This window comes from Eulemur rufifrons, chromosome 6 (genome assembly GCF_041146395.1).
Source record: "Eulemur rufifrons isolate Redbay chromosome 6, OSU_ERuf_1, whole genome shotgun sequence".
In the NCBI taxonomy this organism is placed as follows: Eukaryota; Metazoa; Chordata; class Mammalia; order Primates; family Lemuridae; genus Eulemur; species Eulemur rufifrons.
Window position 1 is genome coordinate 77,045,430 of NC_090988.1, and position 22,435 is coordinate 77,067,864.

Sequence of the window (22,435 nt, forward strand, 5' to 3'; positions counted from 1 at the left end):
ATAAATGGTAGCAATGACTTTTCAATAGAAACCAGAACTCTATGTAGCTAATAAGGATTCATACGCAATTTATGGATGTGGAGAAAGCATAATTGAATCAGTCAATGAGTTACAGTGACAATGTCATTAGTTTTGGAGAAGACCACAGTGGTACCTCACAAATACCTAACATGAATTTATACTAAATGGTTTATCTACAGCTCTATTTATAGAGGGCAGATAACACTAATTTATGACACAAATTTTTATAAATAATATTTCAACAAATGTTTTATTTATAATACATTTTGAACACTAAAATTTTGTTTAAATAAAGACAGTTCAGCAATAGTTTATCATTTATACTGTTGAGAGCTGGGGATTGAGTATAGAAAACAGGAAAAAAAATCATTATGCATGATTTGGTTTTTGTCAACTTGCTTCTAATGGTCCTGAGAAAATGAATGCATTTGCACTATAATTTTTATAAAGAGACATAATGTCATCACAAAAGGTTTTAGTTTGGGGAAAGGTTTTTGTAATAAACTATTATTTATGTAGGTAAGAATACATAAATTGAAACCAAGCAATAATGTACTGAATAATTTATTTTTTATTTTCTTATTACATTTTTCCATATATCCTATTTTATTTCACATGAGACCAGGGGATAGTAATGATAATAGCTAACTATTAATGGGTCATGCCTTTTCCCTACTCCTATTGTTTCATTTCAAGTGAATGGAGCCCCACTGATATTGCAGATGATTTTTCTGATTGGAAATTGGGAAAAAGAAGCTGAGGATTCTTGGCCCATTTTTACCATTTTTTCTCTCAGATGCTAGAGAACATGAGTCCTTTGCTGTTCTTTCATGCTAGAAAGCTCTCTCCATTCCCCTCCCTTACTGGAAGGCCCATCCTTGTTCAGCATCACCTGTGTCTGGAAGGGTAAGTCCACCCAATCTGGGCTTTTGATTGCAGATTTATTTAGTTTTCACACTAAATTAAAGGCTTCAACATTGCCTATATATGTGACTAAGGTGATACTTAACCTGATCTGCCATTCCTGAGTTTTATTTAAAAGTTTTATAACCTCAAGTGGGAAAATGGGTTGCCTGCTCAGGTGTCCCGATGCCAATATTTACTGAGTATTTATTATCTGGTAATCATGTAGTAAATACTTGATATTTGTTACTTAATCATAAAAACTCTACAAAGTAATTACTAGTATTATGATTAATATTAGCATTGTTCATGCTTACAAATGAAATGTAAAATCAGTTCAGCACAGTTTTTTGTGCATAGTATATGCTCAATAAACACATATTGCATTTACCAATGGCTACAAAAATACAAAATAGTTGATTCAGCAACTGTTTATAACTCCCGTTTTATCCAACCCTCAAGAAACTCACAATCTTATAGGTATTGCAGTTAACGGAGCTAAGACATTCTTATTTGTTCTAATAATCCCAACAGGTAGAAAGAGGCCTTCCTCATAGTAAGTATTTTATAAGCATGTGTTGAATTTATACTTAATAGCAGAAAACATACCAGTTTGTCAGTAGAGACAAGATTTATCCTAGCACTAAATTCTGAGAGTAACTACATCAACGGATCCCTCTGTAATGGACGTCAACTGACCAAATATAGACTGCTTTTAGCAGTGATATTATAGATGATGCCAAATGAACTTTAAATGTCTTTTCAATACTTAACTGTAATAAAAGCTGAAGACATGATATAAAATCTAAATTCAGTAAAGGCAGCTCTGCCAGCTGCTGTTTTCGGTACGTTGCTTTCTATTGATTTAATTTGATACAGGAATAGAGCTTAGAAAACTCACTGGAGTGAATGGTTGAAATTCTGTTCATTCTTTAATTCATTCTACAACTATTCAGAGAACAAATTAGAAGCATACAGAATTTATAATCTAACATAGGAAAGACAGTCACATAAACAGGTAATTAGCCTAATGTGATGAGGACTATCAAAGAGGATGGTCAGGGTGTGATAAACCACATTATCCCAGGCTTGGAATGTTGAGGAAACTTCTGGAAAGAAGTAACAAATAACCTAAAAAACAGAAAATGAATAGGAGCAACCCAAGAGGACAGGACAGGGAAGACTTTGGTGCAGAGGAAACTGAATTGTACCAAATGCTCAGAGTTAAGAAAGTCTATAGCATGTCTGAGGGACTAAAAGAAAGTTAAAATGTATGGATATCAGTGGGCAAGGAGAAAGGGGAACTTAAAAGAGAACAAGATCATAAATGGCCACTATGTGTTTTCATCCATGGTTTCCTAACTCATAACTCCCACAGCCCTTGTTACAGTTTTTTGTTATAACGTTGGGTGTGTTAGGCCTCAGCAAACAGAATCTCTCTGATCTTCTCCTGCTTTCCTTTCACCTATCCTAAGGCAGGACTCTAACCTTCCTCCCCACCCCCAAACCCCCTTTCTGAAAGTCATAAGACTCTCACTGCGTCTTGCACCATATCCTGGGAGAAGTAATGCTGATGTCATGAAGTTTCCATAAAAACCCGAGATGACCGGGTTAGGAGAGCTTTGGATAGCAAAACACAGGCAGTTCCTGGAGGGTGGCATGCCCAGGGAGGACATGGAAACTCCTTTCCTCATACCCCACGCTCTGCATCTCTTCATCTGTGTACTTCATAATAAACTGGTAAACGTGCTTCGCTGTGTTCTGTGAGCTGCTTCAGCAAACTAATCGAATCTAAAGAGAGGGTTGTAGAAACCCCAAAATGAAACCAGTTGGCCAGAAGTTCCAGAAGCCTGGACTTACAACTGGTGTCTGAATGTGGGTAATTGTGGGGACTGAGTGCCCAACCTGTGAAATCTGACACTGTCTCCAGGTAGATAGTGTTGGGAATGAATGGGAGGACACCCAGTTGGTATCTGCTGCAGAACTGATTGCTCACTTGGTGATGGGGAGAAACACTTCCCCACATTTGGTCACAGAAGCCTTCTGTGTTGATGATTGTTGTGATGTGGGAGCTAAGGAAAAATGTTTGACTTTTTCCAAAGAGTCACATTAAAGAGTTTCAGCTTCATCCTAAAGACAACAGGGAGCCTTCAAAGGTTTTATGCCTGGAGTACCATAACACCTTTACATTTTTGTATGATCACTTCAACTCCAGAATGTCACCACTTTTCACAGAACCGAAATTACTGTCAAGACTAGAAGTAGGGAGACCAGATAGAAAACTGTTCCACTAATCCAAGAAATAGATGATGGCAGCTTGAACTTGGAAGATGATAGTAGGGACTGAAAGGGTTAGAATTCACTTGAGATTAACTTGACAGATTCAAAGTAACAAGACTTACTGAATATTTGCTTGGGAAAGGTGAGAGAGAGGGACATGCCAAGAATAACTCACAGGTTACTGAGATGGAACACCTGGGTGGACAGTGGTAGAATCCACTACTAGAGGAAACAAAGGAGGCACTGGTGTGGGAGTAATATGATAGCTTTACTTTTGGACATGTCCATGGGATATTCAAGTGAAAATGTTTAGTAATAGGAGTAGTAGAGGTTAGTAGGAGTAAGAGACACTTTTCACTTACACTCAACCTTTCTTTTGGTAAGAACTGCACAATAGCCATTTCAAACCAGAGTTCTGTCTAGGGCATCTAGGACAAGTGTGCTGTTTATTGAAACAAGATTCATTTGCGTTTGACACAAGATAGTACACATACTCAGGAGCTGATATTCTGCTGTGGCAATTACAGAGCTTGAAACGTGTTCTGTCCTAAAGTCCATAGTACATTGTTTTCCCCAAAGAAACATTTGTATCTCAAGTGCTGGGAATAGAATAAGGTCAGGAACCTAAGATTCTATGACAAAGAGAATGGAAGAAGAGGACACCAATTGATCACTTTGGCATATTTTACCCTGCATAAAAAGGAGGAGTCACTTAAGTTACTGACATTGACTTTTAAAGATTTTAGTACTTCCTCATTTAGATTATAAAAAAAAAAAAAAAAAAAAAAAAAAAAACAAACCAAACTTCTTCCCCAGTATACCAAAGGAATGGCAAGTTTTGTTTAAAGACTAATTTATAAAATGTCAGTTCAGGGATTATTTCTAAAGCAATAGGATGGGTTATCTGGCCCAGATACCCTCCTAATTTTTTAAATATATACATAAGCCATGTGGTATTAATTTTAATATAAAAATTACACATACAAAATTAGTATGAAAGAGATATATTATTAAGTTTTAGACTTTGCTCAACTGATTTATGTAACATAATATTTATATAGTACTCATTGGTTAAACACCTGGTATCTAATGTTAGAAAATAACCATCAGCAATATGAGGTTACATTTTGAATTAAACATAGTGATGCTTTTACTAGATCATACTGACCTTTTAACTGTCTCATTTTGTGTTTCATGGTATCCAGATCAGCCAAAATTTTATCCTTTTTTAGCCAGTTTTGTTTCTCTAATTTTTCTGCTTCCTGCAAAGCTAGAATAGAATGATATTTTATCTTGCATTATTTTATCAACAGTAATTTATCATGTGCACGAATAATTTATAAAGAACTTTCTGCTTCAAGAAATAGATTCAATTAGAAACAAGTAATTAAAAGGTAAGGGTCATTAAAAGAAACCTCATTTGAAAGATGACAGGGCTTAAGGCATTTCTTTATGGAATGGAGAGGGGGAAAAAAGAAGAACGATGCTGTTTTATTATATAGATTTACCATATGCAATAGCCATATTTCATTTTCTACTTCCACAAACTATTTGGAGGTGATGAAAGCCTGGCTTGGAACCATTCATTTTTTAAACATCCACCTACTGCCTAAAGGGTGCAATTCTTAAAAATGAAAATGTGCAGACAGGTCGTCCTCAGTGTGAATTAAACTCATTTGTTATTTTCTAATGCATACCATTATTCTCAGTCTTATAGACCAAGGATCTCTTTATCAACTAAATTAGACATTTTTCCATGCAGAATACTCCATTCCAGTAAGAAAAAAACAGGCAATTGTGCAAATATGGGAATATAGCTATCCTTGTGCACATATTAATTGATGGACCTCCTGTTCTTTGCATAAATGTGATGTTAGTATGTTGACATTATACACATTTAATTCATTTTCTTACAATGACATAAAATCTGTTTCTCTCTCCCTTCATATACTTGTTTGAAAGAAAGCAAAAACAAAACACTTACCATTTGGAGGTAGAAATGGTTCACCACAAGATACCCAGATGGCAATAGGATTTCTAAGGATGAGGGCGAGCACAGACTTATCAATACCATCCAAACTATCAGATGTCATAGACTTTGGAAATAATTTGTTTTTCACATTCATTGTCAGATTTTCTGGGGGAAAAAAATGACACATTTATTGTTGTTCAATGAATAAAGAATACATTTGCTTTCTGAATTCATTTGTTTAGTCAATATATTTCATTCTTCATTAATAACATGATTTAAAGAAGTGTTATCAAAACCAGAGATCAATATATAAATTTGGTCAGAAGCTTAATATGCAACCAAAGAATTTAAACTAATGTGATTGAAAGTATGTTTTAATTCCTTTCTTACACATCACTTAGAACTGAAAGAAATTTGACATGGCTTACCAAAATACCTACTCTGAAATGGGAAAAATAAAAAGTTAAAAAAAGCAAGTAAAGGAGAACAGGAGTATAGGAATAGACTAAAGCCAAGGATGAGGTGCCTTAGTGTCCTTATATTTTAAATGAATAATAGTAACTATCTCATTCTGCTATTGGGAAGATTAAAAGAAAAAAGTTAAGTACTTCAAAGAAATAGTGTTCAGCCTATTTACTTTGGTAAGCATCTAATAAATGCTAGATATTATTTTTATTATTAAACAGAAATAAATACGGCTCTATTTTTATTTGCTAGAGATAAAGCACAAGTAGGACCATGAGCTTCCTAGTAGCCAAAGCAAAGAGGAAAACACAGTTTCCAGTTTCATCTGGCCCATACAGATAAACTCCTCAGAAGATGCACTTTTCTTAATTTTGAGATCTGAGAGAGATTAATTTAAGGGTCTCCATAAATAGGTTATTTTCAATATAGCTAATAGTATCCTTCAATAGAAGGATAGAAATTAATATATATTGAGAACTCACTATGTGCTGGACATTTTACCAAGACCTTTACATACATTGTGTCACATGATTCTCAAAAGGAAACTTTAAGGTAGGCCTTATTACAATTTCTCTTCTACAATAAGGTAACTGAGGTCTAGTGATATAGCTGTGTGGTGGCAGAGCCAGGATTAGAATCCAGGCCATCTGCCTCCAGAGCTTGTGCTCTTAACCACTGTCTGCACAGTAAGCACTATGCTGAATTCTGACCAACAGCTGTTAAAGTTCCTCAGTGCCAACTGATGGCATAGCACCAAGCCATGATTCCAAAAAGGGGGCAGCCCACTGGTGGCCCTGCTTAATTTAAGGATAACTAGAATATAGGGAGGAAGGGATGAAACCAAAAGGATACCCTCTGATAGTCCTGCACAAATAACATTATTTCCAACCAGGTTTTAAAAAAGAATTTTAAAGAAGAGCGTTTGAAATTATAATCTTATAGAACCCTAAGTTCAGTTATTCTATATGCCAAATAAAGATAGAACTATATGCTTTAGTGATCAGCTAGGCATTAAATGTTCACATAATTATTTCTTAAAACCCATTAGAAAACAAAAAAGATAATATCCTATACATAATGATAAGTAATATTCATTAAATGTTTGGTAAACATCAACCAGGCAGTAAGAGATATATATATATATATACACACACACACACACACATATACATATACATAGGTATATATTTTTATGAATATATATTCATAATTATGAGGACCAAATGAATACAGATATTGAATATACATATTCAAGTGAATATATCTATATATAGATAGATAGATATATAGATACATTTGCTATGGTTTGAATGTGTCCTCTCCAAAATTCAAGTGTTAAAACTTAATGCCCAACATGATAGTATTAAGAGAGATAGGGTCTTTAAGAGGTGATTAGGTCATGGGGGCTCTTCTCCTTCTGAATGGGATCAAAACTCTTATAAAAGAGGCTTCATACAGTGTTGGGCTCTCTTGCCCTTCGGCCTTCCACTATGTGAGGACGCAGGAGTCCTTCCCTCTGGAGTATGTAGCCCTCACCGGACAACCAAACCTACCAGCATCATAATCTTGGATTTTCTAGCCTCCAGAACTGTGAGAAGTAAATTTCTCTTCTTTAAAAATTACCCAGTCTGCTGTATTCTGTCACAGCAGCACAAAATGGACTAAGACAATATTCACTATGAATGTGTGTGTATGTGTATACTCATTTGGTCCTCATAAAAACTCCATGAAGTAAGTGACTATTAGTATCTTCATTTTATAAATGAGAAAGTTGAAGTACCTAGTGGTTAAACAACTTGCCCAAAGTCACTCAGCTAGCAAGTGACAAAGCTGGGATTTGAACCCTGGTATTCTGGTTCCAAAACCCAAGTTCTTAACCTCTGAACTATGTCTCTCAATACAACAACAGGGGAAAATCTCACACTGACAAAACTCTACTGCATCACTACTAGCATGACTTGCTTTTATTTAGCAAATTGTTGTTTGGGACACAGTCCCTGCCCTCAAGCTGTAGTCTAATGATACACAAAGATGTAAACAGATAATTATAACCCAATGTGCTAACAGCTGCAATAGAAGGCCATTGCCTGGAGCTTCTGGGATTTTATAGAAGGAGTGGAGATGAACAGGGCAGAGACAAGGAGTTGGAGAAGAGGAGAGGTATGGAGAGGACACATCTGCTAACAATTGGAAGAGATTTGCCTTGATCAGTTTCTTAAGTGGTCTCCAGTTGGTTTTGGTTCTGAGTTTAAGGACAAAAGACGTTCATGTTCTATTAAGTGGCTGAACTGTCAAACATATTTTGTTAATTCTGTGCAACTTATTTATTGTTTCAGTACTGAAATCAAAATTTACATTAATTTTTGAAATTTTTCTTATTATTCTATAAGATAAAAGCAACATGAGAATCTCATTGATACTCTTGGAATCACTTACAAAAATAGCTTCCCATGACTTTGAAATTCTAGAAGACGTGACTAAATGAAAGAATCACATTTAACTTTTTCATGATCAAACATAAATAGAACCAACTAAATCCTGTAGAATGTAGCCAACTTTCCATACTTTCAACAGTTAACTCTTCTGTTCCAACAGGAGCGGAGTCTTTCTTTTGTTCCTCAGAGTCTCTCTGGATAAAGGATTCATCTAGAGCCCATAAAACCAAATCACGCAAGGTAAAGACTGTAGTTCCATCTTTGGTATATACTTTTGAGGCTGCTTGGGCAAGCCCAAGTTGTTCTGTGCATTCTGTAAGAAGCTACATAACACAGGCTGTAAGGAACTGACAGGAAATACTGAAAGAATTGAAAATAATCATGAAGTGTTTGTCATTTTAGAAATCTGAGAAAATCCTTTAGTTTGAGAAAATAGAAAGCTGAATAACTACTGATCTTGCTCTTTGGAGAAAAGATGTCTGATATTATTATAGATTATCCTACTTAATCTTGCAACATTAGTTCAATCCAGCAGTAAAAATTCCTAGCTCCAAAAACTTAACACAGTAGTTGATGTATGTTAATACATTTTATCATCAGAGTATTTTCTAAGAAATGTTCAACCTAGAAATCCACTTTCAGTTTTATTGCTTTATAAGGTATAAAATTGTTATAATATTTCATGTTGATGAATTGCTTTAAAATAAACGAATAGTTAAGTTTCAAAGCAAGAACTGATATGTATTATTACCTTCATTTTGCAGATGGGAAAACTGGCTGAAAGTTTAATATTTTTGCCCAAGACCATAAAAGCCAGCTGTGGACCCCTGGGCAAATCTTGAAGTCACTAACTTCTGTACTTTGCTTAGTCCATTGAACACTAATACCTTAATAAAAAAAAATCCATTTGTTTTCAACCAAAGAGGTGAATGAACAGATGTGTGTGTTTGCAAGGAAGTGCGCAGGGTAACTCCATATTATATCTAACACCACTTGTAAAAATACGTTATTAAAGGTATTGGCCAGAATGTAAAGACAAGATAATCACAAGCAATGGAAGGACAAAGCTGGGTTTGGGCTTTCTGGGCTCTCCTTTCTTCCTCCAATGGTGGGGAGCAGCCTCCATGAGAGACCACATAGTTCCTCCTAACACAACCTGCTTTTCCAACTCAAAAATGAAACGAAACACCCTATCAACAAATAAGTGCTCAGATGCTCCAGATGATAAATGAGGTGGCATCTCTTAGACTACTCAGATGACATACAGTTTGAAGCTGGCATGGGAAGCAAGACAGAAAAAACCATTCTGTCATGAGAATAAAGAAAATCTGGTAGCTTTGTTCCCCTTGCCCCACCCCCCATCGTGCATATCTTGACTCTGGGCCCAATCTAAAAACCACACTCTGGTTTCTCATGTTTCTAAGTCTGTAGCCACAGAAATACAATAAAAAAGAATGTCTTTAAGTAAACAGAGATCTTGATCTCATCAGCTTAAATTGGTGAGTCTGGCCAGGGACATTTATCACTCAATCCCACTGCTTTTTCTTGTCAGAAGAACTGCCATTATCATTACCTCTGAGGATGCAAGCAGCATTTAAGTGATAGCCACTTACCATGGGGAATGTTCCAGCCACAATTAACTTCCCATTACGATATCCATCCCCATTTTTGTATGCAATTATTTTCACTGCCTTCTGGTGCGTAGCTGCCATACCACTGTGAGATGCAGCTTGCATGCAGGTCTCCATCCGTAAAGATAATAGACGTTCTTCATAATAACTTAGAGTTTTTTCAGCCTCGTAAGATGATAAATCAGCCTGATTTATTTAAAAAAAAATTGTACATTTACTCAAACTTTTTTCTTTTAGTTTTGTTCTTTTGGTATACTTCAGTCCCTTCATTTAAACAAGTGTGTGTGTACGTGTGTGTGTGTGGCATCTAAATTTTGCAATACTTACTTCTTATGCTATAGATAGTTGATGCTAAAGTGGGAAGGGCATTGGATCATAATTCCTCAGTTCTCTTTCCAGACCTGTCACTGAGTCACTAGGTGACTTTGGGCATCTGGCTTGTGTATCTAGCATATTCTTGGTTGTTTTTGTTTGTTTGTTTGTTTGTTTGTTTTGTTATTGTTTTGAGGTTTTTTTTGCTTTGCTTTCCTCTGCTACAGGAAAACGGGAAGAAGGATGCCAGATAGTCTCTGAGTTTTTAACTGTAGGATGATGCCATCCCGTGGTGAAGATGTCCATGGAGGAGCAGGGGAATGAGTATAGCCTTAACCACGTGGTAATGAGGGTGGTGAACACCACTCTTCAGTTTCCCTTTGCATCCCTCCCTAGGATGCTGCCCCAAGGGCAGAGCTCTGTCTGAAGCTATAACACTGGAGATTCTTTCCAATTAGCTCCCTTCCACCTCCCTAAAACTATCTCACTATCTCTAAAACAAAGCAAAATGCCTCCAGGCTTCCCGGAGGACTGACTTCCTTTCTCCTTCTGAGTCATTGTTTCAGTTGATGTTTATTGTAACCTGTTACTACCCACCCCACCCGCCAAGTGTATCAGGATAAGAGGTGAGAGAGCCCTGAGGAACACACCAAGGCTGTAAGGTTCCTCACCTTTTAGGAATCGTTCCTTTTTAAAATCCTGAGCAAGAGCGAGACCCCATCTCTACTAAAAATAGAAAGAAATTATATGGACAGCTAAAAATATATATATAAAAAAAAAAATTAGCCGGGCATGGTGGTGCATGCCTGTAGTCCCAGCTACTCGGGAGGCTGAGACAGGAGGATCCCTTGAGCTCAGGAGTTTGAGGTTGCTGTGAGCTAGGCTAACGCCACGGCACTCACTCTAGCCTGGGCAACAGAGTGAGACTCTGTCTCAAAAAAAAAAAAAAAAAAAAGAAAAAAAAAAAAAGAAAAAAATTCAAGTATGTAAGTTCACTTAGCTCTTTTCACTTCTAAACTTGAAGGGAAGGATTTTTTAAATGGTGCTGTTTTAAATTAGAGTCACAAGAAAGTGACAGTTTTTTTCCTCCATGAACTCTGAATAATATTAGATATGGATATGTGAATTCAGGCACCCAACCTGAACAGTCATTAACAATGACATGTCACATTCCCCCTGAAATGTTCCATACTAGTAAAAAGGAGTTTATCCTGTGGATATAGGCAAAAAAGCTGCTACGCTAAGTAAAGATTTGCTAAGTAAAGATTCACCTAAAAGCAACACTGAGAACAGTGAAAAGTGTCAGTAGATGATTAAAGCTGCAGAAGAGCCCAATTAACTTCAAAGGGTATATCGAACTATTAATAGACAATGTATTTTAAATTACAATGGGGAAAAGGAAATCAATGCAGGTAGAATGGTAAAGGTGCATCTGAGGAAGATGAATTGGATGAACTTGAGTGCAAGGCAGATAATGAATGCATCAAACTTTCCAAATTGTTGCCACACGTGCATTAGCAGACCTCAGATCATTACACACCTCAGCCACATTGATGACCTTGAATGGCCCTCGTGAGAAGGGCTTCTGAGTGTTGGAGCCTGAAACACAAAAGAATGGAACCCCTGGAAGCAACTCTTTCAGTTCCTTCTCTGCTCTCATGGATCGTCCGCAAGCCAAGCAGAGCATCATTTTTCTCTTTCCACCAGGTGAGAGATAATAATATCCCTGAAATGGGAGACAAACATGCTTTTATACAGGTGTATCCATATTATGATGGCATTTCTGTAAAACACTTTACAATATAATATAAATAAACCACTTTTATCATCCCCAAATACTAAATTTGAGATTTCAACATAAAGGCATTATTCTGCTCCCTATTACTTTATTTTAAAATATTTCCAAACTCGATAATGACAATTCAACACCAACGTTCATAACTTATGTCCAAAATCATTAATACAAGATAAGAAAGGAACATTTTTTTTGTGCCCAGAAAGAAAAGAAGCCATCCAAGAGTAAAGGGATCATGTTGAAAAAGACACAGGAGCCAACATGAAGGAGCCCCCACTGGCCTAAAGTGGGACAATTTCAGGGCACCAAAAAGAATAATTGAAACAGTTTGAATAGAATAAATATACAAAATCATATGAGTTTATAATGATGCTAACAATATAGGTAAAAACAAACATAACCCAAACAAATAAAAACAAAACTACAATTCATTGAAGACCACTAGAAGTAAACTGGCCAACTATAACTTCCAAAACTGCCCATTAGAAAGTGTGGCAGATTATTTGTAAAAGTGACCACAATAAAACTGTCCCATCCTTGTTTCCATGCCCTTTGGAGTGTGGCTTTGATACTCTTCCAATAAAGAAGTAGTCTATTTCTCCTTTTTCTTCTTTCCTTGAATCTGGGCAAGGACATGTGAATTGCTTTGGCCAACATAACACTAGCAAATGCATAAGAAGTGCTTGCACAATGGAGCTTGTTTGCTTTTGACTAAAATTAGAACCTTGAGCTAGCCTGCTGGAGAAGCCATGTGATTGAAGAACCAATGCCCCCAAGGAACAGCCTGCCAACCACTGGACAAAGATGGCCTCCCTCATCTTTGACCATCTAGTCCCCAGGGAACCACCAAAACCACTGAAGAATCACCAGATGACTATAGCTACGTTAGTAAACTGCAGCAAGACCAGCAGAACTGCCCAGCTGAGCCCAGCCCAAATTGCTGGTCCACAAAACAAAAAAGGTTGTTAGTTTAAGCTACTATATTTTCAGGTGGTTTGTTATACTAGAAAGATATTAGAAAGAATTAAGCATTTATCCTACCTTCACTTACAAACCATATTTTCGGGTAGTCAAATATCTAGCTGATGAGGTAAGGTTCTTCCTTATATTAAAAGTTCAGCCAATAAATGCAGGGAAAATGACAGAATTATACAAAATTGACCCTTTTAAAATAAAAGGGTGACATTAGATGAAAAGTCATTAGGAATTTTTAATATAGGATCAGGTTATAATCACCTGAACCCACTGATAACTATTATTACTAAAAATTGAAAACTTAGACATTGCCTGCATAAGTGGTAAGTAGGAAACATGCAGGAAAACCTATGAAGATTCTGGCCAAAAACTGTTAAACACAAATCTAATTACAACTCTAAGGCTCAATTCCACTTGCAGAAATTATGGGGGATGAAGAAACAACTCAAAAGATGCCACAAGGAAACAAACAAATGCAAATAAGAGACATTCTATATCACAATGGACAGAGATTATGCAACCCAATGTCACTTGGGGACCTTATTTGAATCTTGACTTAAACCAACAAACCATAACAAGAACTTTTAGGACAACCTGGTAAATTTGATTAAAGATGAGTGTTACATGTCCGAAGAATTATTGTTAATTGTGTCAGTTGTGAGAGTGGCATGATAATTATGTCAAAAAATGTCCAAAATTTTTAGAAGTATGTACTTAATGTAGAGGTACAATTATATCACATCTAGGGTTGGCAAATGTGGCAAAACCTTGATAATAGTTCACTTTGGATGATGAATAAAGGAAGGCTTATTGTACTAGTCTCTCTACTTTATGTATGAAAATTTCCATAATAAAAATTTAAAGGACTTTTATATAGACTGTCTAATTTGTTTTTTCCTCATAATTTTTCTTTATTCTTTCCTAACCAGAATCACAGAAGCTAAGTGATGTCATTCAAATATCAGTGTTCAACTTACACAAACATAAGGTTTTCTAGGGAAAAAAAGTTTCTTGCTTTATTAAGTGACCCTATTTTAGCCTATTTTCCTTTTATCTGCAAGAGGAAGGAACCACTTACTGGTTGGTCAATGTTTTCTTCTTTAATCACAGATGATGTACAAACACCAGCATAATTTGCTGATGTAATTTCCTTATTCAGGGCAGTGCTATGAAAGGCCATAAATGCTTTCATATTTTCCACATAATTCCACTTTTGATTGGCAGTCCCATTGTTGCATGGGTTATATTTCTGTAAAAAGTGGCAAAATATGAAGTCAAATAGGTAAGTTCATGAAATGATTATGGTGGTCATATTTTTTATTGCATAAATCTAGAAAGTGCAGATAGTTACTCATAATGTCATTTTGCAGTGATAACTACTGTTTGGTATTTTGGTGATTATATACATAATCGTTTTATATTTATAAATACACATTCATTGATTTACAAAAATGGAATCACACAATATATACAATTTCGTATTACATTTTTTTAAACAATATTCCATGAACCTTTTCCTAACATCTTCTAAACACACATATATCATTTCATTCTAGGAATATTTTATTTTGCTAATCTCCAATAGTAAAATATGTAGGTTGTTTCTCACAATTTCCCTATAATAAACAAAACAGCAATGAATAATAATGAAAATTAATCTTTGGGTAAATCCATGATAATCTCTTTAAGACAAATTCCTAGGAGTAGAGTTGCTGGTAAAATAAAATCATTTTTAAAGATTATGATATATTAAAATGCTTCCCTTCCTTTTTTTTTTTTTTTTTTCTTTTTAGATACAGGGTCTCGTTCTGTCACCCAGGAGGCAGCACTCCAACTCCTGGGTTCAAGTGATCCTCCTCCTGCCTCAGCCTCCCAAGTAACTGGGACTACAGGCACGTGCTACCACATCTGGCTAATTTTTAAGTCTTTTGTAGAGACAGAGTCTTGTTATGTTGCCTTGGCTGGTCTCAACTCCTGGTCTCAAGCAATCTTCCCATCTTGACTCCCCAAAGTGCTGGGTACACAGACATGAGCCACCATGCTTGGCCTCATAATGCTTTCTAGAGAGATTATTTTACTTTACACTTCCACCCATAGTATATGAAATGACCCATTTGCCTCACACTCTTGCCAAAAAAGTGGACAATATCCCCCCAAACACCAATTTAATATATGTAAAAATAGTACCTTGTTGATATTTTAATTTATATTTCACTGATTATCAAGGAGATTTATTTTTTAAGTAAGTACATTCAGTTGAATACATAATAAAACAGTATATTTATTCTAATTATAAAATTTGGCTCAAGTATAAGCAAAGAAATAATTTCAAGTTAACAGAACCTACACCAGTTGAATAGTTCTAACTAAACATATCATATCACCTCAAGGAACTTTATAATTAATAACACCTACTTTATCAAGAAAGAGCTAAATAGCAAAGAAGAAAATAAATGAGTCTCAAGAATTGATTTAATGGGTCAGACAGCAAAGCCTCCCTCAGAGGTCTGGAAAACCAAAGACTATATTTTAAAGGAACAGGAAAGGGTCTAATCACATTAACCTACCATGCTTCATTTTTATTATTTTACATGAACTTTAATATTTTCTCAAAAACTGATTGCTTCAATAAATAAAAATGAAACACCAGCAAAGAAAAAAATCTTGAAAGGTAATCCAAATTACCCTGTGATCAAATTTATTTCTTAGAAAACAGTAACCTTTGGGGAAAACATCTATATCTATAATTTTATGAAACTGATTAAGATATTGAATTTGTCTATGTTTGAGGTTTTATCTCACTGTAGTCTATGTTGTAGAGGCACCTGACAGAGAAGGACATAGTTTTATATACACTGTATCTCCTAGAATAAATTTTTAGTCCATATTTATCATCAGGATGGAAGACTTAATTAAGCTTTGGTATTTGTCCAGATTTCCATATCCCAATTTTGGATTCAGGGCCTGCAAAACAAGTTGCCTCATTGCTATTAAAAACACAGAACAAAGCAAATGTTATTTGGAGACAATATATTTTGTTTAACAAAAGGCTGGAATATACTGTGGAGGATACAGACAGCAAATGCAGAACAGGCATGCTCCTAAACTTTCTCTCCTACTGGCAAGGAAAAATATGTTTAGGAGTGTTTTGAGTTATAAGTAAGTGAGAGTGACAGAAAAACGAGAGAAAAGAACTTCCTAGGTCTTTGTCCAAAGCTCAAATGAAGCCAGACTTCTCTGCAGTCTTCAAAAACTGGCTGCTATAAGCATTTGCAAAAGTGTATTAAAATAGTATTTCAAATGGGTTGCTTAGTAGAATGAACACTGATAAGCTCATGTCCTCCAGGAAGAACTCCCTCACCAAGTTCTCCCTCCAGTTATCAGGGAAAGAGGGCCTGGAGTATGTTCCCAGTGACTGAATTTAGGTGAATCTAAGAGTCATTCACATGACTGCACCCAACACTGAGACTAAATGCTCCGTGAATGCTTTTGGGACAATTTCTCATGCTTGCCATTGAATTTGATTTCAGTAACTAGCATAATGCCTGACATGTAGCAAGCCCACAATCACCATCTGTTGGATTAAACTAAATTAAGAGGTACATGAACATGTTCAAGTTGAAATCTAGGCAGACTATTGTAAATATTTTAATAATTACATTCAAAATAGGATTCTATGACAGCTATTTTTTTCTTCACAACAAGGAAGCTTAAAGCTTTACTTAAATTTATAATAATGAAAGGGCCATGATTAATCTTTAGCTTATACATAACTTACCTGAACAATAACTGGATAGCCACAGACATCATTTCTAGCCTTGGTCATAGACACTGCCAGCACAAAGTCCGGGTTACTCACCAGGTGAAAGGTCCTTGGGAAAACAGGATTAGTCACATTACAAAGTAGCATGACCAGATTACATCTCCCTCTGTGCCACTTATTAATGTGTTGCCTCTCAGGTCCATACATGCTCTGCGATAACGGACGGGAATCCTTTAAGAATTCCTGCCCTATGGAAAGTGTGATGCTAAGCTTTCTCAGTAGAGAACGCTGGAAGATGACAGGAAGAAGGGGCTCGCCAGCTCTTTCTGGCTGTGGCACAGGGTCAGCTGTTGGGAGTGAGAATATTCAGTGGTGCTGTGCTTCAAGCAGGTGTGCCCAGAACGCAGGTCTCGCACAGCCCTGACCTGCCTGGTGATCATATGCTCACTGCCCTCTTGCCACGGACACCCCATCCTTCAGGTCTCCCGCTGTACCAGCACCCCTATTCCCTTTACATGCTGGGGTACACAGCAACCAGTTGCACCCCCATATCCGTTCCAGAGGATTGCTTCCTGCTTGCCCAGTGCTATGGTTTGAATGCCCCTCCAAAGTTCATGTTGAAACTTAATCCCCAATGTGGCAGTACTGAGAGGTGGGGACTTTAAAAGGTGATTGGATCATGAGGGCTCTACCCTCATGAATGGATTAATCCATTCATGGATTAAACAGTTAATGGATTAATGGGTTAAAATCGGAGTGGAACTGGTGGCTTTATAAGAAGGGGAAGAAAGACTTGAGGATAGCAAGTTATCAAGTTCAGCCCCCCCTCACCACGTGATACCCACGCTGCCTCAGAACTCTAGAGATTTCCCACCAGCAGTAAGGCTCTCACTAGATGTGCCACCTCAGTCTTGGACTTCTCAGCCTCCAGAACTATAAGAAATAAATTCCATTTCTTATAAATCATCCAGTTTCAAGTATTCTGTTATAAGCAAGAGAAAATGGACTAAGGTACCCAGCTGCCACAGACCAGCTCTGGCCAGGTACACCAGCAAAATTTCTCTGCCATCCAATGGGATGGAACCACACCTATTCCAAGGAAATCTGAACCCCAGCTTTGGGGAGGGGCCCCAATTCCAAGTTTTTCCTTTCTTGGGTACTCTCCTTCAGCCCTAGGGTAACATATATAATATACAATAATTATATATATACTATATTATACATATATGTATGTATATATTCGCTGAGTTGCCACCTGGGAAAAATGTGGAGGATAAAAAGACTGGTTAACACCAATAGAATTTTCTACAGGTTTCTACTGCATAGTGTAACCCATGGTTCTCCAGGCCCCACTAACTTATCAGAAGAAATGCATTTTAGCATGTATTTATGTGAAAGAGAACAAAGCAATATGCCAAGGGAGGATGTGAAAGAAAGCTCAGAATTACTGTCACTATGCAAACACACTTCTACCATGGGACGTATATTGCTCTGAATTGTGCCAACATCTAATCCAAGACTTCTGCAAAATCTCCCCTGCCCAAGTGTGTCTGGGTCTTGCTAGAGGGTGGCTCATGCTCACAAACAAATCCTGTCCCACTAGGCCCCTGCTACTCCACCTCCTCTCTCTGGACTCTGAAATTTCTGATGAGGGATGAACCAATATCACCATCTCCCTCTTACCAACTGCCCCTCTATTTTGTGGCTTGACATGGGGAGGCCTCGTGATGACACAGTTGCAGAATGTCTACAAAGTGGGAGGAGATTGGAAGAAACTGTCTTTCTTCTCTTTTGTGTTACACATGGTTCAATTATCCAAGGCAGTGCTGCTCATGGCAGTGTTTGAGGAACACTGAAATAGCTTTCCCCTCCTCCTGCTTTCTCCACAGCACTCAGAATGAAAGACAAAACCACTGACAGACACTGAGCAGGACTCGGGACTAGCACTCTCTTCCAATGACCAAGTCTTCTCGGGTCACATCTCTCATTCCCCATGCATGTTCACCTGAATTCATTAGCCATGCTCAAATTCCAATTTAGGCTTAAGTGGAAACACAGAAAGCCAAGGCAGAAAGATATATTACTAAATATAATGTAGAGGTGGGGTAGCACTCGGATGTCAGCTCCAAAAGGGCAATGACTTTTATCTATTTTGTTCTTAGCTAAAGCACCACCCCTGAAACACTGCCCTCGATAATTCTTTGCAGCTGAAAGAATGAATGCTGGTCCCATATGATAAACCATTCACAGGAACAAAAGCCTGCCATCCTAGCTCCACATTGCAAAGGCAGCTTAGCCCAGGTGAATGGGGCAAAGGAACACTATCACCTGGTTTGTCTACACAGTTGGTTTTCCAAGCTTCCCTAAAACCAGCTCAGCGAGTGTTCCCTGCCGTTGGCTTTGCTCATCTCATTGAGCAGAGTAAGACCAACTCCTCTCCTGCCCATGCTGGGCCCACTGCTGCCGCCTGCTGAAGCTTATGCAATCTTTCACAAAGCACTGATTCATAAGCCTTTTGCATTGCAGACCTTTTCAGAATACAGCAAAAATCACAGCTTTTTGGGAGAAAAAACAAATTTTTGCACAGATGCACAAACATACATTTTGTACACGATTTCAAGAGATTTAAGAGGCCCCTGGAGCCTTCACCATATAATACTAATGGTAGAATTTGAAGCAAATCAATCTGAAAAACAGGGAATTATTTTCTTTCTTGTTAAAGAAATGTTCAAATATGCACAGAAACTTGGATCTAACAACTGTCAGCATTCTGCCATTCTTGTTTCATCCATTCCCCTCAACTTTTTAAAGTTTTGATTTTTGGTAGAATATTTTAAAGCACATCTAAGAGATCTCTTAATTTTAGTTGTTAACTACTACAATGTGTATCTAACTTATCAAGACTTTTTTTCTTTTTTTAACATAACCATTAAACCATTATTACACCCAACAAAATTAATAAGACTTCCTGAATATCATCAGATAGCCAAGTGTTTTAGACTTCTCCTGATTGTCTCAAAAATAACCTTTTGACAGTACTATAGTTAGTTTGAAAATAAGGCCGTTGAATTAGGTTGATAATCTGTAAGAATTAGTATTTACTGTATGAGTGGAAGCCACCAGCTGGTTATTTTATGAAGGTAGGGAGGGAAGGCATGTATGTAGGGAAGGGGATCAAGTTAATGAAAAGTACTGAAACATTTTTAAAATTAGGAACTTTTTAAAATTCTTATTTTATAGCTTCATATGATAAAAATAAAATTAATTACAGTCCAGTCTTGAGCCTGATGGCAAAATAAAATTATGGAGTGAACATTTCTTAATTGAATCAAATTGCAAATAAACTGTATGTAGCTTACCTAGCATTTGCATTTGATTTTACTCTCTTTCTCTTTTTGGCCAGGATAAAGGATTATCAGCTAAGTTAAACAGAAAATCCATAGCCCTCAAATATAGCCCTGCTTGTTCTGCAGGTACCATGCCAGACTTCTTCGGCTCCTATTCAACTTTTGACATATTAACCCCAAATATAATGGGATTACCTGCTGTCTTTCTTGTGTATCCAGCGTTGATGACTACCATCAGATTTCTTCTCCACCAAAACCACCTCCATGCCTGACCGGAGGCTGGGACCTCGCACCCCCAAGACTAGCTGAGGAGCAGCACAGCTTGCAATTTGCCCATCTGTGTATTCAAACTGCTGAAGGCAAAGCTTCTGCAATTTACCATGCTCTGGCAAATGGCTAAGATAAAGGAACATCAATAAGCGGCAGAAAAACATCCTGTGTGCTTGATGTGCTAGAGATTGTAAGCTCTGTTGGTGAGAGCTCCACTGCAAATCACGTTAACTTGCAATAGTAAACCATATCATCAGAACAACAGAAATGCTATTAGTCTTATACTTCTAAACTGACATAAAAAGTAGAATACTGAGTTTATTTTATAACAGGAATACATGTTTATCCAGGAGAACATTTGAGACATTCATCAGCAAAGAGAAAAGTTCAGTTGAAGAAGTAATATAGGCCGGGCGCGGTGGCTCACGCCTGTAATCCTAGCACTCTGGGAGGCCGAGGCGGGTGGATCGCTCGAGGTCAGGAGTTCGAGACCAGCCTGAGCAAGAGTGAGACCCCGTCTCTACTAAAAAAATAGAAAGAAATTATATGGACAACTAAAATATATATATACAAAAAATTAGCCGGGCATGGTGGCACATGCCTGTAGTCCCAGCTACTCGGGAGGCTGAGGCAGTAGGATCGCTTAAGCCCAGGAGTTTGAGGTTGCTGTGAGCTAGACTGACGCCACGGCACTCACTCTAGCCCGGGCAACAGAGTGAGACTCTGTCTCAGAAAAAAAAAAAAAAAAAAAAAAGAAGTAATATAGTTACAGAGGAAAAAGTGAAATCCAAAACAGACATAGGAAAGAAGAGGGAGTATGTAGAATCAAAACAAGGAAACAAAAGAATTCTGTTCAAACTATGATTGTTATCCTCTACCTATAGTATCCCTGGAAATAGAACACCACTCTCCAACCTTTTCACTCTCCTCTAAAAATTCATAGAATATCATAAAAGAAAATACTGATCCACTAAGAGGTTAATTTAAAGGACTCCCTTACTTGAGGACCTTATTATGTAGACTTATTAAAAATATTAAATATCACAATGCATTGGCAATTAAATTAATCTGTAAACATCTATTAAGTCCCTACTCCCCTACACTGTGTCTGGTCTAATGCTAAATGTTAAAGTGTCAAAACCATTTAATTCACATATTCCAGTAACTGCTATAATGTTGAATAAATGTCTAAAGATTATGTAATAATACAAAGTACTATAAATTCCTGGACATTGGCCAAATTTTGGACATTGACCAAAAATAATTAAATTAAAAAGGAAGAAATTGCATTTTACTAATTTCTTAAACACATCAGGCATCACATCCTACATGTTTATTCATAAGTTCACTCATATTCATTCAACAAATACATAGGTTCTGTGCTAAGGTCTTAGGAGGCAAAGGTGGATGAGCATACTGTTTAGTAGAAAAGACACACCAATGAGCAAGAAATTGTATTACACTGCACAAAATAAACCAAGGGGGAAAGAAACTACCCACAAATTTTTGCAAATACTTTATAATCAAAAACATAGGATAAAAATGTGCATGTTGATAGAAACAGCAGCTGACAGCAGCAAAAAAGGCCAGGAATATGTTTGTACCAAGTTGAGAGAATCTAAGGGTAGGCAGAACTCTCTAATAGTAATTTTTTGCAACTTTTACCTGTGTTTCTTTTGTGGTTCCACATTGTCAAAGAGCTCTTTTTCCATTTTCTTTGGAAGACTGTCATCCTCATCAAAGTCATGCAAAATTTCCTGCCAGGCATACCTGAGAAGTGTGTGACAAGCCTTCATTCGGAGATGGGCCCTTGCATGTGAATCTCTATCAGGGATCAGAAGCAAACCCAAGTCTAAGAATTCTGATTTGTGTTCACAGGATTTTTTCTGAGGTATAGTCTGATCATATCCTGCAGGACACTGGTAGATCTATAAATCATATTTCCATAAGGGTGCCTAATGTTCAAAGTCCACATCTTGCTAATGCATCATTTATTCTTTTAATATGAGGCTGTACATAAAATTCCTCAATCACATAATAAACAGCATTGATCTTTGTTATATTTACTTAGAAAAAATGGGACTACGTATATTTCAAAAATTATAAAGAGTAAGACTACCCAGTGGTTTAAGAAATTCATAATGAACATGTAATGAGACTCTTTCTGCCTACTCCATAAATGGGTCATAATTCTGTCTGCAACAGTACAGCCTAGATTGCTGGGGTTCATAAAGTTTACTCATTAGATAATGTTAAGAAATCTTAA

At 36.9% G+C, this 22,435-nt stretch overlaps 1 protein-coding gene across 2 annotated transcripts in view; it reads right to left on the reverse strand.

Annotated features, from left to right (window-relative positions):
- The window catches only part of DCDC1 (doublecortin domain containing 1), a 376,416-nt gene that overhangs the window by 12,800 nt on the left and 341,181 nt on the right, over window positions 1-22,435 (reverse strand). Inside the window, exons 24-32 of one of the 2 annotated variants that reach the window (XM_069469763.1) lie at window positions 21,835-21,993; window positions 20,095-20,295; window positions 16,568-16,661; window positions 13,868-14,038; window positions 11,560-11,745; window positions 9,690-9,893; window positions 8,207-8,399; window positions 5,189-5,341; window positions 4,373-4,474 (exon numbers count right to left, since the gene is read on the reverse strand). In XM_069469763.1, the coding sequence (XP_069325864.1) occupies window positions 4,373-4,474; window positions 5,189-5,341; window positions 8,207-8,399; window positions 9,690-9,893; window positions 11,560-11,745; window positions 13,868-14,038; window positions 16,568-16,661; window positions 20,095-20,295; window positions 21,835-21,993 (1,463 nt within the window). Of the gene's footprint in view, window positions 1-4,372; window positions 4,475-5,188; window positions 5,342-8,197; window positions 8,400-9,689; window positions 9,894-11,559; window positions 11,746-13,867; window positions 14,039-16,567; window positions 16,662-20,094; window positions 20,296-21,834; window positions 21,994-22,435 lie in introns of both variants that reach the window. The other variant, XM_069469762.1, reaches the window with a different exon arrangement.